We start from the raw sequence: 14,202 nt of genomic DNA on the forward strand, positions 1-14,202 counted from the left end.
TGAGAGGGCTGGGGGCAAAGCTCTTACCAGCAAGTTAAACATCCCCCTAGATTGTAGGGATGGAGCATAGCTATGGCCCCTCCACTGTGGATGCTGCTCCATTAGTGATGTGTACATGTTGTAGTTGAAGCCATGAGTGCCTGAGTGAGGTTTATAAGGTGGGGGTGGAGCCAGGGTGTGAATGGAGCTAGATGTGTGGGGGTGGAGCTGTGGAGTGGGTGGGGCTAGTACTGGGGGTGGGGCCTATGCAGTGACTGCCCAGTTGCCTGGTGCCCATTGTTGTGGGCGTGTCTGAGCAGTACTGGTGCCATATAGCAGCCCAGGTGGGACGAGTGGGAGTGATCAGAGTCCCATGGCTAACTCCACTGTACCTCCCTCGCTGGCCTGTGGCCTTATCAATGCTGCCAACCGGTACTTGAGCGCTGAGCCCTTCCGCTTCCAGGTGGTGGCCACGGGCTTGGTGCTGCGGCTCCGCCAGGTCTGGATGCTGCTCTTCGTGCCCTCAGAGGGAGCTGGGGCGGCCGGGCAGGCTGAGGAGAGTGGGCAGAGGCTTTATCTGCTCAGCTCCCTGCAGCGCTTCCTGGCGGCCGATCCCAACGGTAAAGTCACCTGTGACCAGGAGACCCCGGGCCCGGGAGCCCTCTTCTGGCTGCGGCAGTACCCAGATGGCAAGGTGTGCAAACTCCACCCCCCCAGAGCTCCCCATTGCCCCACACCCCAGGCACCAGCTCCACTGAGCCTGAGTCCCCCTCCTGCTGCGGCAGCACCTGAGGGCAAAGTGTGAGCCCCCACCTGCCCTACCACCCACTTACTGCTGCCATATCAGTCCATCTGACAATAGAGCCTACAGCCCCCTGCCCTTCCTATGGACAATCCCCCAGCGTCCCACCTAGGGGGACTTGATAGCTGGGGGAGGAGCAGAGCTGGCTGGGGCTCAACTGGCAAACATCATCAAAGCCAAGGGGCTCCCCGCAGATCAGTGGGAGTCCTTGCACTGAGCCAGGGCACGGGGGAGCGCAGATGAGCTCGGGTGCCATGTCAATTCAGAATTAGCTCTCCCACTGAGCAACCTCTTTGCTCTGGCCAAGGCCTTAGAGGCACCGTGCTATATTGGAGAATGACCATGGCCTCAACCCACCATTAGTGGATCTCTACAACAGAGGATGGGTGAGCTCATCTCTGTGCTCACCATCTGTGAGGAAGGAAGTTAGTCCTGTGCCTGCTCAGATCCTCTACCCTGCAGCCACCAGGGGGCCACACATCCCCCAAGAAATCCCCCTTTCTATGGGCACAGTTGCTGTGTCACTACAGCGCAAGTCCCTGGCTGGAGGTGACTGGGTGCTCCCTGAGGGTCAGTTGGCTCGGGGCCTGCTTTTAGGGCACCGGTCCCACTGTAAGCTCTAGGGAGGGGGAGGCACTTTTTGCCACCAGGCCAGTGACTGGAGTCTGACTGGAGCTGGTAGTGACCAAAAGCCTTCCCATGGGCCAGCTGCTGAGGGGTCTGAGGCAGATAAGTTGTAGGCATCTCAACCTGGTGGCGCTGCGGGGCAGGAGCCCATGTCTCAGATGCCTTGGTTGGGAGCCTCCAAACAAGCCACGGGACTGGCATGATGGGCGCGTGGAGCCCCTGAGCTGGGACTGACTGAGTCACTTTGGATGTGGGCTGAAGCTGAGCCAGGGGCATGATGGCTCAGGGGTCTTGGGGTCAAGCGGGTCCTGCCCATGGGTTGGGCTGAAGAGCAGGCAGAAGACGAGCCGTCAAAGCTCACGTGTCAGCATGGGCAGAGGGACCCAGCTGGGGGCGCTGCTGTGCTCTAAGGCTCAGACATCCTCTCCTCAGACATACAGGCCCTGAGGATTTCCCACCTCCACTTTACCAAGGAAATGGGGGATCCTGCAGGTCCTTGGTCCCACAGAAGGTAAGGACGTGGGTGCCACTGGGGCTCCCTTCCTGCACTGCAGCCCAGGTGGGAGAGGCCTACGTACCCCTCTCCTGGCCCTCTTCCAGCCAGCCTGGCCCCTCTGGCTCCTGAGCGTGGCTCATGTGAGAGTGCTGGCTTCTCTCCTCCATGTACCAACACATCCAGGTCTTCCTGTGGCTCCCCCCCAAGGCTCCCACACACACACCAGGGCCCTTGAATGCTGTGCTGGGGTCTGTACTGGAGGAGCCAGCATGTCCCCCAAGCCATGCTGGCACCGGCCCCTCCTTGCTTGAGTATGTGCTTTGCCCACAGAGGAGACCCATCTGTACCCACCCCGCCCTGGCACTGACGGGCTGCCCCTCCCGGCAGGTGTCCCTGCAGTGCGAGCTCTCCCAGCGCTACCTGGGCGGGGCTGAGGACAACGTCACCTGCTTTGCCCAGACCGTGAGCGAGGGCGAGAAGTGGAGCCTGCAGCTGGCCCAGCACCCCAACGGGCACATGCTGAACCCTGGCAAGCAGCGCTACATGCGCTGCGACCAGCAGACCGGGCACATGCGCTGCGACCGCGATCTGCCCTGGGGGCCCGAGGCTGTCATCACCCTCCACTTTGACCTCAAAGGTGGGCAGCCCCTCCCCCTGCCTCAGGGGTGCTCTGCCCTGCTGGGTTGGGGGGAACTGAGGGGAGGTACTGCAGAATAAGGGTGTGAGGGGGCCATGTAGGAGCAGATCAGAGGGAAGGGGGAAGATGTGAGCAGGGGAGTGGGGTATTGGGCACTGGGGTGGGTGGGGAAGGATGTGGGAGGCCAGGGCACCAGGGTGGGATGGGGAATATAGGTGTAGATGAGGTAAGGTGCATGCTGGTCCATTGCACATGTCCCACAGGCCCACAGCATCACTGGGATTGCCAGTGGCTCGGATCCCGTACAGCTCCGAGGGCTGTTAGGCCAGAGGCACTGGAGCATGGTGCCAGGGTGACTCTCTCTCTAACGTTGCCTCCCTGCCCTGTCTCTAGAGAAGAAGTACGGGCTGCGGAGCGGAGCTGGGAGCCTCCTGGCTGCCGACGGCTCGCTGCAGGCCGAGCTGTCCCCTCAGACGCTCTACTCCCTGGAGCTCCGGGGAGGCCTGCTGGCCCTGCGGGATGCGGACGGCAGATACCTGACTGGGCGCGAGGGCACCGTCAAGACCTTCAAGACGGACAAGCCGGGGCGCGACGAGCTCTTTGCTCTGGAGCCCAGCGCTGCACAGGTCTCACTGCGCACCTTCGCTGGGGGCCGCTTTGTCTGCTGCAGGCCAGGTGAGCGGGGCAGGGTGGGGAACCTGGTGCTGCATCCAGATGGCACCACTTGGCTTGCTGGCTCCTGCTACAGGGCGTCTCTGTATTTTGCTGCCCCAAGCACAGGGGCTTTTGGCGGCATGCCTGAGGCAGGTCCGCTGGTAATGCGGATTCGGTGGCATGCCTGTGGGAGGTCCACCGGTCCTGTGCCTTCAGCGTACCCTCCGCCGAATTGACACCAAAACTGCTGGACCGGCAGACCTCCCGCAGGCATGCCATCGAAGGCAGCCTGACTGCTCCCCTCATGGTGACTGGCAGGCCGCCCCTGCGCCCCCCTCTGCTTGCCACCCCAGGCATGCACTTGGTGCGCTGGTGTCTGGAGCTGCCCCTGGCTGCTACTCCCACTGCAGCCCCGCCCCGCCCCACCCCACCTCCAGGCTGCTATCTGGATGGGCAGCACATGCTGCAACAGGAGAAGACCTGGCAGCCAGGCCCCATGTACTCTGGGGCACACTGCACATGGAAGGCCTAGTGGTTGCAGCACTGGACTGGGACTGGAGTTGGGTTCGTTTCCTGGCTCCCTGTGGGACTTAGCTCAAGTCACTGCATCTCTCTAGGCCTCTGTTTCCTATGTGCAAAATGGATATAACATTCCTTCCTTTCTCCCGTGTTTGTGTAGTGAAACAATCAGATCTGCAGGGCAGGGACTGTCACTGTGTCTGTACAGCCCCTAGCACAATGGGATCTGATCTTGGTTCAGGCCCCTATTGTTGTAATCTGTATTAAACTACAGCGTGATCTGAATTCTGCAGCAAAATCCGGTGGTCTCTGATAAAGATGCAAGTCGTTTGCAATATTGCACCCACTGGGATATGGAAATCTGTACTGTGCTGTTTATTTTGTGTAAAGCATTGTATACTGGACTGCCCCCACATGTTGAACATGGCCAGTGGGGTTTGGCATTGACAGTCAGTAGGTTTCATGCTTAACGGTCCATCTAGCTACTGGATCAGCTGCTGGATCAGCTTTCCTAGCTGTTGTTTCAGGCTGTCTGCCTGCAGCCTCAGGCAGGTGTCCCATTATTAATTACCCTCCATTCACATTTTCAATTGGGCTCTGCATTATGTGGGCAGGCAGCCACAGGGTGCCAGTTAGCCCTTGGGATCTCTTCAGAGGGCCAACCTGTCCCCATCTGCTGCGGTGGATGGAAGTTGCCATAAGTGGACTAGGTCCAGCTGCAGCCAGCAGAGGGCAGCAGTGATACACATACTGGCCCTTCTGGGCCATGGGGAGGGCATCATTGACTCTCGGGGCTGGCACCACACTGCCTGCCCTTTTGCCGTGTGTCTCTTGCTGCCTGCAGGGGCTGACATCTATGCCAACGCCATGTCTGTCGGCAACACAGAGATTTTCCAGCTGCTGCTGAACGATGTCACCAAACAGGCCTGCTTTCGCAGCTCCTCCGGCACCTACCTCGCTGCAGTGAGTGTGGCCAGAGCCAGGGGATTGGCACACATCCCCCCCATGGGGGAGATTGACAGAACCACCGGCTTTGTCCTGCATCGTGCTGCCTGCGGCAGTGCAGCTCTGGCGATCCACCAGCAGGGGGCGAAAGCATCGCTGGGACAGGGATGTAGGCAACTGCCAGCACAGGGCAGGTTGGCCCTGGCTCTCCCCTGCCCTGCTATCCAATCCCAGCCACTAGCTAGAGTGTGCCTCGTTCCAGGAGTGGCCTATTCAGAAGGTGCCATCAGGTTAGGGGTTAAACCCACTTGCTTTGGGGTCTGGGCAGGAGAGCTTTGAATCTCAGTTCCTCTGTCCCTCCTCTGCCCAGCCCTGTGCCCAGCTGGTGCCCTCCTTAGTCCTGCCCCAGAGCCATGTTTGCCCTTCTCTTAGGGGGCATCAGGTGGTGGCAGAGGAACATGGCTCCAAGGACTAGGCCTGTGGCCAGACCCCCACTAGGAACGGGAGCAGCTCCTGGTCTCCCCCAAAGGGGGAATGTGAGGGCTGAGCACCCATCCCCACCCCCTAATGCTGCCTCCTTGCAGGGCCCCAAGGACTCTGTGGTGAGCACCAGCACCCAGGACAAGGGGGTCTGGTTCTCACTCCAGTACCGGGAGCAGAGGGTGATCCTGCGAATGGCTGACGGCAGACACATGGCCACCAGGCCGAATGGGCAGCTGCTGCTGGTGCCCGAGGCGGCAGGTAGGGGCAGGACGCAGCCGATACCCCTAATTGGGGAAGGGGGGTTGGCAATGCGATAGAGGCCCTTCATCTCACTGCCCCATGCCTCCCATCCTGCCCCGATAAATCCCTTCCATGCAGTGGCTGTTCTGGGGCTCACATGATGTGAGGCCAGGGTGTGTCTGCCCAGATCACTGGCACTAACTGCCTCCCTTGGTTGCAGCCAGGGTCCTTGGAATGAGGAGGCCCTGGGACAGGGGCCAGGCCTGCCCTGCAAGGAGAGCATCCGTTTCCAGGGCTCGCTCTCCAGCAGCGATGGTGATTTTGGGCGCACAGCAGCTTTGGCCTCTCTGCTCGATCCCTGCCCTGGAGGGGTGGGGCCGAGGAGGTCCAGGGCCCTGCTCTAGAGCATCACCCCCATTCCTGCCATCCTCGGGGGAATGGGCCCTGGCCTGCCCCGTATACCGAAGGGATAGTTCTCAGCAGCAGCCCCTCTTGACCTGACTTGACAAAGCTTTGGCCCTTTCTGCCTCTGCACAGCACCTCTGCAGGGCCGGTAGCCTCCATCCCGTGCCTTGTGTGGGGCCAGCTGGAGCTAACACTGCTTGCTGGGATCTGTCCCTTCAGGCAAGGAGGAGTTCCTGCTGCTGCTGGTGAACCGGCCCCTGCTGATTCTGCAGAGCGAGGCTGGCTTTGTGGGGCTGTTCCCCGGGACGCAGCGCCTGGATGGAAACCGACCAGTCTATGATGCCAGCGCCCTGACGCTCGGCGAGGACGGCTTCTGCCACTTCAGAGTCGGTGTGACACAGGGTTCCTGCCAGGGTCTGGGGCGTGGAGACGCTAGGGGGTTGGGGATACCAGGGGCTGGGGAGTACCATGCATGGGGGGAGGAGGCAGGGGATCTGTGCCGGGGTGGAGTGTGGGAGTGCAGGGTGTCAGGCACTGGGGTATCCCTGGGGAAGGGAGTGCTAGGGGAACCCAACTGGAGGTGGGGGAGGGGCCCTTGGCCATGTCTTAGAAAGGGGGGTTGCCCAGGGTAGCCCTGCCCAGGCTGGAAATGCCCTCTTTCATCACTGGGGGGACAGTCAATGAGCTGCTGAAGCCCCCCAGCTCCTCCCCTTCCCATCTGGTTCAGTAGCCAGCACTTCAGAGGAAAGAGGGAAGTACCACCTGCCCCTCCCATAATCCTTCTAGGAGCAGAGTCCATGCTGGCCCCAGCTAGTGTTCGCTCTGCAGCAAGGCTCTGGTGTGCATCTCCTGGAGTGCTCCCACCCATAACATCCTGTGGTAGCACCTCCCCAGGTTATAAGTGTGCCCTGTCACTCTGGCTGCCCCCTCCACCATGATCCATGTCACCCAGCCTGGCTGCCCCCTCCACCATGATCCACGTCACCTGGCCCTAACTGCTCCCTTTGGCCTACAGCCAACAAGTACTGGAGCCTGGACCAGGAGGGGCTGGTCATGGCGAGTGGAGACCACCCCAGCAACTTCATTCTCCAGTTCGTCTCCTCCAGCTGCCTTGTGCTGAAGGCTCCCAACAGCAAGTACCTGGTGGCGGAGGCAGGGGGCCGCCTGTGGGCAGGGGCCTCAAATGCAGCCTCTGCCACACCCTTCCGCTACTGAGGGTCTCTAGCTCCTGAAATAAACTTCTCTTCCGCTGTCCAAGCACTGCCAGCCTGTCACTGGGCCCCCTCCCCTCCTGCTGCACCCAGTCATTGCCCACCTATCGGTATCCCTCCTGCTGCCTGGAGAGTGGGTCCAGGCTGGAGCAGCCAGTGCAGGCTGGCATGGGCCGGGCCTGCCATCTGGAGCTGGCTGTTGGGAGGAGATGTGGCCCAGGGGGAGGGAGGCAAATTGATGGGGCTTCTCCCAGCCAGAGCAGTGCTCTGTGGAGCAGGGAGCAGGCTGCTGTTGCTGCCCCCTAGTGGCCCGGGAGGGAGGTGCCTCCTTGCTGCCCCCTGGGGGAAGCCCTACTCTAATGAAAAGGCTCCAGGCAGCAGCAGTAGCAGAAAAATAAATATTTATTGGAAAATAGTATTGATTCGGAGGATGCCAGAGGAGGGGGGGGGAGTGCAATGAGTCACTGCTACAGCAAATAACACTGAATCTGGGGGAGTGGGTGGAAGCACCTCCCAATCAGTCACACATGCGATAGACAGGAGCTTATTAATACTTAGGGGAGGGGGCCCTGGGTGTCTGCCCCTTTGCTGAAATGGGAGGACACAGAAGGTGAAGGCATGATCCATGGGGGTGTGGTCTGGGCCAGGGGCCACCTGGCCAGGTGTGCGTGGGCTCAGACAAACTCTAAGCCCTGGCTGTAGGGGCTGGAATAGAATCCATGACAGCTCCCAGCAGCCTCTCCCCCTCCTCCCCCCGACTGCCAGGCAGGTGGGGAAGGGTGGTGCCTGCAGCGGGTGAGTGATGCCTGGGCACACGGAATGGCTACTTCATGAGGCGCCAGAAGTGGGATGCAAGTTAAAGTCTCTCTCCAAGTCGCTGGGCTTCCAGTGGTGGCTTCCTGCCCAGGAGGGGCTGATGTGGAACGAGGCTGTGGCTGGGTCTAGCTCTGCTCCGAGGGGCTGAGATGCAGCCATCAGACCAGCCGTGGAGGGAGGGAACGTGTGGCCTCGGGCCCAGGCGCTGGGGCAACGCGTCGCCTTGTCTGGCCCAGAACAGCCAGGACGGAGCCTTAGTATGAATCCACCCTAGAGGGAGATAAACAGGCGAGAGCCTGGCCGTCAGTAGCAGACCCTCAGCAGCCTGTCCAACCCCACCCTGCACATGGCTCTGGCTGCGGGGGGACCTTCCCTCACATCCCTGGGCAACCCTGTCACCCTAACTGCTTCCCCACCCCACCCCCGGGAATCTGTCCTCGTAGTAGCCAATCAGAGAAGAGGAGTGCAGATGAGGAAACGGAGGCAGGAGCAGTCAAGAATGATCCCCAGGCGGGTGCATGAACCACCTGCCCAGCCTTTCTCTGTTTGTATCATCAGCGTTTTCTCTCCCCACTTTCCGTCCCTCATCCTGTCTCCACCACAGCCTCCCTCTTTGCCCATAACCTAGTTATTCCCTCATTTCCACTAGCCCATGAATGGTCCAGTCTCCTCCAACCCCAGTGCTTTATCACCCCTGGGATCCTATCTCCCTCCTGGCCAGTTTGTCCACCCCAGCTCCTCCCACGTTACCCCTCTGGACGCTGCCCACAGCTGCTCAGTCTCCCAGTGCCTCCCAGGGCAGGAGGGGCTGGGGGTGGGGGGTACCTGGAGAAGGAGGCCAGGGTGAGGATGCCCAGGAGAAGCTCGACAGCGTAGAAGAGCAGCAGGATGGCATTGAGGATGGCCTCCAGCCGCAGGGCGTAGGTCTGCAGCAGCAGATAATAGGCTGCCATCACTGCTGCCGGGAATGTCAAGGCCAGACTGATGGAGAGCGGCACCTTCCGCTGGCACAGGTTCCCCTTGGAGCCTGCCATGTGGCACAGTTAGTAAGGCAACCGCTCCCTGCCCTGCAGCCACCCATGCACGCAGCCTCCTGGAGGGGCACAACTGGGGGGACAGACTGCTGGGGGATTGCTAGGGCACAGGCTCCAATCCAGCCCAAGGGCAAGGAATGGGACATGGAGCCTTTCCTCTCTAGGCCTCTGGCTCCAATCTGGGCCCTTGTCCAGAGACCCGGCTGGCTCCGGCAAAGAGCTCTTCAGCTCTAGGCACTGATCCATCTCCAAGGTGAGTGAGCAAATTCAGTCATGTGCTGGTTGCTTGGCAGCCCAGTGAAATCAGGCACCAGTCCAGCCCTCTGAGAGCTGTTTGCCCCTGGGGGCTGCTCACCCTGTTGTTCCAGATCTTAGGCACTCACCAAAAAATATCCGAGTGACTTCAATGCCGAGGTAGAGGAAGAGCATGACCAGATCCAAGGCCAGGTTGGCAGAGGGGTATGGTAACAGCAGCCCTGTGGACACAAGTCATCTATTTCAGGACGCGCACAAGGCCTCCAAACCCTCCTTCTGGGGTGCCACAGTCCCTTACCAGGACAGGCCTCTAAGGAAGGGGAGATGGCTGTGAATAGCTAGTGGTTCTCAGCCTGAAGGCCTTCCTCCAACGACAGCAAGTCTGGGGAAGAGCCACAGAGAGGTGCCAGCAGGACCACAGAAATGCAGTGCAGATAGTGGCTCATCTAATGGATCCCGGCCCTTGCACAGTATCAGAACCAAATGCTAATGACTTCCTCTTACTCCTCCCACCAGATGCAGGCCTGCAATGATCTAGGAGGCCTGAGGGGCTTGGGTGCAATAAGGTAGCTGGTACGCCACTGGGCTTGTCCTGCCTGCCTTGCCCTCAGTCAAGTGGCACTTGATGCCACAGCACAGAGGGCAGTCCTGCTGCCAAAGGCTGTTCCGTAGTAGTCCGTGGTGATCTGAAATGGAGGCTGGAATGGCAGCGGAGGGAACTCACCTTTATAGACGAATATGAAGATCTCCAGGAGGAAGTAAGTGGCATAATACCATCCATTGAGGAAGAGCAGGATTTCCAGCGGTGTAGAGGAGAGCTGGCGGCCTAGGGGATGGCGAGATGAACAGAATGAATGGGCAAGGTCCATGCAGGTCTGCCGGCCTCATTCTTCCCCCCCAAAGGGGGCAGAGGAAGCCAGAAGGGCCTGAGCTGCATTAACCCCTAACGCCCCGTGGGAGCCCTGACCTCGTAGGATGAGTGATTGTCTGGCTCTCTGAGATACGCTGAACACAAGGGACTGACTGAGAGAATAGGTGGTCAAGGTACTGGCCTGGATCCTTTTCCAGCTCTGCAACAGGCTCCTTCCATGACCCTGGGCAAGCCACTGAGTGCAGACTTACAAAGACATGTAGGCACCTAAAGATGTAGACAGGTACTCACCTGCCTCTTTAGGCACCTCAAAATCTGACTCTGAGTCTCTCTGGGCCTCAGTTTCCCATCTGTAAAATGGGGATATGAATTCTTCCTTTCTCCCAGCTTTTGTCTATTTTGTTTCACTGAGGCAGGGGCTGGTTCTCGCAATGGATTAGTGCAGCATAATGGAGCCCTGATCTCAGCTGGGTCTGCTGGGTGCTATTGTGATTTCACAGTGTCTAAGGCAGAAGGGATCACTGAGTCTGACCTCCTGTAGAGCACAGGTTGCCAAGTTACCCCAGAGGCTGGGCGAGCTGCCACTTGGAGCTGACCTCACACCTGACATGAGTCCAGTGACTTGTTTAACTAAAGCATCTTCCAGAGAGGTGATGGGAATCCCCCACCTCCTGGTTTGTTTTTTCCCATGCTCTGTCCCCTCACTGTTGGGACCGTCAGCCTACTGTCTAATTTGAATTTGTCCAGCTTTAGCTTCCAGCCATCGTTTTGTGGTCAGCTCTTCTCCACTAGAAGCAGGCCGTGTGGTTCTCTAAGCCTCTCCACCTTCTGTCTGCAGGCAGGAGCTTGCTCCACTATATTTTGGTTTTATTCCCTCTGGTGCCACCCTTGGCAGGAAGAGGATTTTTGAGAACAGGAAACTGGTATTTAAAGAGAAAACATGGCAGGGCAGCAGGCCCAACTAAGATCAAAGAGCTCCTGCACATGCCCAGCCGCACAGTAGTGTGCCACCTGCCCCACTTTACAGCAGGGTGTCAGGCAGCAAGGAGTGAAATTCAGCAGCAGGAGCTGGCTTCGCACTCTCCAAGCTGGCTAGAAAGCTGCTTGGTGCTTCAGGCCAAGGAGAAGCACTGACTCCAACAGCAGTGATGTGGCAGACAAGCTTTCAGCTGTGTGGGCTGGTCATTTAGCAGTAGAACATGTTTTAGAAGTAACAAGCCAGAGACCCATAGCTCTTGTCTTCTGTTCTGACTGGGGTGAAATAAAGTTCCCACAAATATGTCTGTAAATGGTGGATTCTCTGTGACTTTAAGTCTTTAAACCATGATTTGAGGACTTCAAGAGGTTAGGGGTCTGTTTCAGGAGTGGGTGGGGGAGGTTCTGTGGCCTGCAATGTGGACGGGGTCAGATTAGATCGGGGGTGGGCAAACTACGGCCTGGAGCCTCCCCCTTCAGATGTTTTAATCTAGCACTTGAGCTTCTGCCAGGGAGCGGGGTGTGGGTCTTGCCCCGCTCCGGCTGCAGATTTGCTCTGCTCCACGTGTGCCATGGCTCCTCAAAGCTCCTGGAACCAGCGGCATGTCCCTGCTCCGGCTCCTATGCATAGGGGCAGCCAGGGGGTTCTGCATGCTGCCCCCACCTCAAGCACCGCCCCCACAGCTCTCATTGGAACCACAGCCAATGGGAGTTGCAGGGGTAGCTCCTGCAGATGGGTCAGCGCGCAGCTGCGCGTCCGCATAGGAGCCAGAGGGGAGGATATGTCACTGCTTCCAGGAGTTCCTTGAGGTAAGCGCTGCCTGGAGCCTGCACCCCTGACCCCTCCCATGCCCCAACCACTTGCCCCAGCCTTGGTCCCCCTCCTGCCCTCCAAACCCCTTGGTCCCAGCCCACAGCACCCTCCTGCGCTCCCAACTCCTCATCCCCAGCCCCATACCAGAGCCTGTACCCCCAAAATGCAACCCCCTCCTCGAACCCAGAGCCCTCTCCCTCACCCTGAACTCCTCATATCTGGCTCTACCCCAGAGCCCGCACCCCCAGCTAGAGCCTGCACCCCAACACCCAATTTTGTGAGCATTCATGGCTCTCCATACAACTTCCATTACCAGATGTGGCCCTCGGGCCAAAATGTTTGCCCATCCCGGACTAGATGATCATAATGGTCCCTCCTGATCTTAAAGCCTGTGAGAGGACAGAACGCTGTGGTACGCAGTGTTTTCAAGGTACCCATAGATCATAATCAGGTTAGTGATGAGAATGGATCTCGGTGCCAGAGCTAGCCTGACCCCTGACCATTTCCATTCCAGCCCCTGCTGGCTGTAGCTCTGGGCTTTGCAGGGAAGTTTCCAGGCCTGGGCTCTGAGGGCGAGCTGCTTTTCAGCACCCTTTGAGCCAGCCGGGGTCAGTGGATCTGGGTGGGTGCTCGGTGCTTTCCTGAGATATAAAATCTGCTCGTTTTGTTTTTAAGCCAGTTCCTGAAGGCGCAGGAGGGGGCGATTGGGCATGGACACCCTCTCCATCACCACTGGGGGGGGCATAGCTCCGTCCATGGGGGGGGGAAGGGAGGCAGGTGCCCCCCCGGGATGGATTGGGGGAAGGGACGTACCCCCCCCCCCCCGTGGAGGGGACGGTCAAGGGCCCTTCCCGCCAGCAGGGGGTCACGTGGCATCCCATGTAGAAGGTGGGGCAGGGGGACGTGCGCTCCCCGAGGTGGGAATGGGGAGGTCACGTGTCTTTCCCGCAAGGTTTAGGAGTCACGTGGCACAGCCCCCCCCCCGAGTTGCCCCCCCTCAAGGATGCTGCCGTCCCGCACTCGGTGAAGGCTCCTGGGGCGGGGAGAGGGAATCCGAGACCCCCTCCCCCAGCCCCGCACTTACTTCTGGGCGCCATCTTCCATCTCCATGGAAACTGTCACCCAGCGACATCGCTTCCGGGAACGCGGGCCAGGAAAGCGGAAGTGCGGGGCCAGAGCGGCTCGCGCCGCTCCATCCGGCTCAGCTCCGCGGCTCGCTGGTGCTGGAGGACCCGCCGGGCGCTGTGCAGTGGCGGCCGCGTTGGGTGGGGGCTCTGCGTAAAGGTCCAGCTCCTGGAGTCCCGGCATCTCCGCACTGCCCCGGGGGCCTTCCCGAGCCGCAGGCTCAGACACTCTCGGCCCCGCCCCCCCATTAATTATGGCTTTAACATCTCCTGGGTTCGAAGCCTGTCTCCTGCCTGTGTGGCTCGCTGCCGTTGCCCACCCGCGCCTGGCGACATTGCAATGCTCCCCCAGCCTCTTGCCTGCAGGAGCTTTATGACAAGACTTGTCCCATCACAAGAGTTGGCAACGCTGCCACTGGCTCCTCCTCCTATCCCGGGGCTCATGGCTAATACTGGGGGCCTCACACTCCCCTATGAACCCTGATCTCCCTCTCTAACAGCGAGTCTGGTCACTCCGCAGCACCCCTGGCACCACTTCCCAATGAGGCCCTACTCCCTTCTTCAGCACCCCCACCCTCAGACAACAGAGGTCATTTGGAGATGTCCCTCCCCCTGCATTGGTGTAATCCCCATTGCTCAATGGTGACCCCCATTCCCTTCCCCTAAGCAGCATAGCTGGATCACTGTCTGACCTCTTCCCCACAGCAGTGCAGCCCCGCAGCGTGCCTGGAAAAAGGAAATACCATGGTGACATAGTATAATTCCCAAATCTGAACCTTAGCGTCCAAAATATGGGTACTAGCATGAATTCCCCTAAGCTTAATTACCAGCTTAGATCCTGTAGTGCTGCCACCAATCAGGACTTAGAGTAGAGCACCTGATAGACTCTGGTCTCCCCCAAAACCTTCCCTGGGGCCCCCAAGACCCAAATTCCTTGAGTCTCACAACAAAGGGGAATAAACCATTTCCCTTCCCCCTCCTTTCTTCCTCCCAGCTCTTTCCCGCCCTGGGTACACTAGGAGATCACCATGATTCAACTCCTTGAATCACCACACAGAGAGGAATGATACCTTCCCCCAAGGCAATCCAGATTCAAGTTCCGTGAATCTAAAACAAAGGGATTCCCCCTTCTCCCCTCCCTCCTTGTTAAGTACAGACTCAATTCCCTTGAGCCTCAACAAGGAGAAAAAATCAGACAGGTCTTAAAAGCAAAACTTTCAATAAAAAGAAAAAAAATTAAAAGGTCTATCTTTGCAATTTAGATGGTAAAAAGTTACAGGGTCTGTCAGCTTATAGAAACTAAAAAGAAGCCTCC

The 14,202-nt window shown here is 58.9% G+C and overlaps 3 protein-coding genes across 7 annotated transcripts; 2 read left to right on the forward strand and 1 right to left on the reverse strand.

Annotated features, from left to right (window-relative positions):
* Positions 1 to 331: 331 nt before the first annotated feature.
* LOC115650636 (fascin-like) lies at positions 332 to 803 on the forward strand. The gene has a single exon (XM_030560863.1). It carries the CDS (start codon positions 353 to 355, stop codon positions 782 to 784), a length of 432 nt encoding a protein of 143 aa, XP_030416723.1. The 5' UTR covers positions 332 to 352; the 3' UTR covers positions 785 to 803.
* A 1,257-nt stretch (positions 804 to 2,060) lies between these two features.
* On the forward strand, positions 2,061 to 7,223 carry LOC115650633 (fascin-like). Of its 2 annotated transcripts, none has more exons than XM_030560853.1 (6): positions 2,061 to 2,541; positions 2,935 to 3,216; positions 4,559 to 4,677; positions 5,244 to 5,400; positions 6,007 to 6,177; positions 6,803 to 7,223. In XM_030560853.1, exons 1-6 carry the CDS (start codon positions 2,070 to 2,072, stop codon positions 7,000 to 7,002), a joined length of 1,401 nt encoding a protein of 466 aa, XP_030416713.1. In that variant the 5' UTR covers positions 2,061 to 2,069; the 3' UTR covers positions 7,003 to 7,223. The 2 variants fall into 2 exon arrangements, with proteins under 2 accessions (XP_030416713.1, XP_030416714.1); XM_030560854.1 differs by having other exon boundaries at positions 6,007 to 6,173; positions 6,803 to 6,997.
* A 159-nt stretch (positions 7,224 to 7,382) lies between these two features.
* On the reverse strand, positions 7,383 to 12,913 carry TMEM216 (transmembrane protein 216). 4 transcript variants are annotated; one of them, XM_030560868.1, is made up of 5 exons: positions 12,848 to 12,913; positions 9,828 to 9,929; positions 9,232 to 9,324; positions 8,640 to 8,841; positions 7,383 to 8,084 (listed from the first exon to the last, which is right to left on the reverse strand). In XM_030560868.1, the coding sequence occupies exons 1-5, from the start codon at positions 12,858 to 12,860 to the stop codon at positions 8,069 to 8,071; spliced, it is 426 nt and encodes a 141-aa protein (XP_030416728.1). In that variant the 5' UTR covers positions 12,861 to 12,913; the 3' UTR covers positions 7,383 to 8,068. The 4 variants fall into 4 exon arrangements, with proteins under 4 accessions (XP_030416728.1, XP_030416725.1, XP_030416726.1 ...); XM_030560865.1 differs by lacking the exon at positions 12,848 to 12,913 and adding an exon at positions 12,077 to 12,765; XM_030560866.1 differs by lacking the exon at positions 8,640 to 8,841.
* Between the last annotated feature and the right edge of the window lie 1,289 nt (positions 12,914 to 14,202).

Source organism: Gopherus evgoodei, chromosome 4 (genome assembly GCF_007399415.2).
Source record: "Gopherus evgoodei ecotype Sinaloan lineage chromosome 4, rGopEvg1_v1.p, whole genome shotgun sequence".
NCBI classification, from domain to species: domain Eukaryota; kingdom Metazoa; phylum Chordata; order Testudines; family Testudinidae; genus Gopherus; species Gopherus evgoodei.

Coding starts and splice junctions, on each gene's coding strand:
- LOC115650633 (XM_030560853.1), top strand. CDS start 2,070: ATGTACCAACACATCCAGGTCTTCCTGTGGCTCCCCCCCAAGGCTCCC. Junction 5,401..6,006: donor GCTGGTGCCCGAGGCGGCAG/GTAGGGGCAGGA, acceptor CTGTCCCTTCAG/GCAAGGAGGAGTTCCTGCTG. Junction 6,178..6,802: donor CTTCTGCCACTTCAGAGTCG/GTGTGACACAGG, acceptor TTTGGCCTACAG/CCAACAAGTACTGGAGCCTG.
- TMEM216 (XM_030560864.1), bottom strand. CDS start 12,110: ATGGGCAAACATTTTGGCCCGAGGGCCACATCTG. Junction 9,930..12,076: donor TGGCCCGAGGGCCACATCTG/GTAATGGAAGTT, acceptor GCCATCCCCTAG/GCCGCCAGCTCTCCTCTACA. Junction 8,085..9,231: donor AGTCACTCGGATATTTTTTG/GTGAGTGCCTAA, acceptor ATCTCCCTCTAG/GGTGGATTCATACTAAGGCT.
- LOC115650636 (XM_030560863.1), top strand. CDS start 353: ATGGCTAACTCCACTGTACCTCCCTCGCTGGCCTGTGGCCTTATCAAT.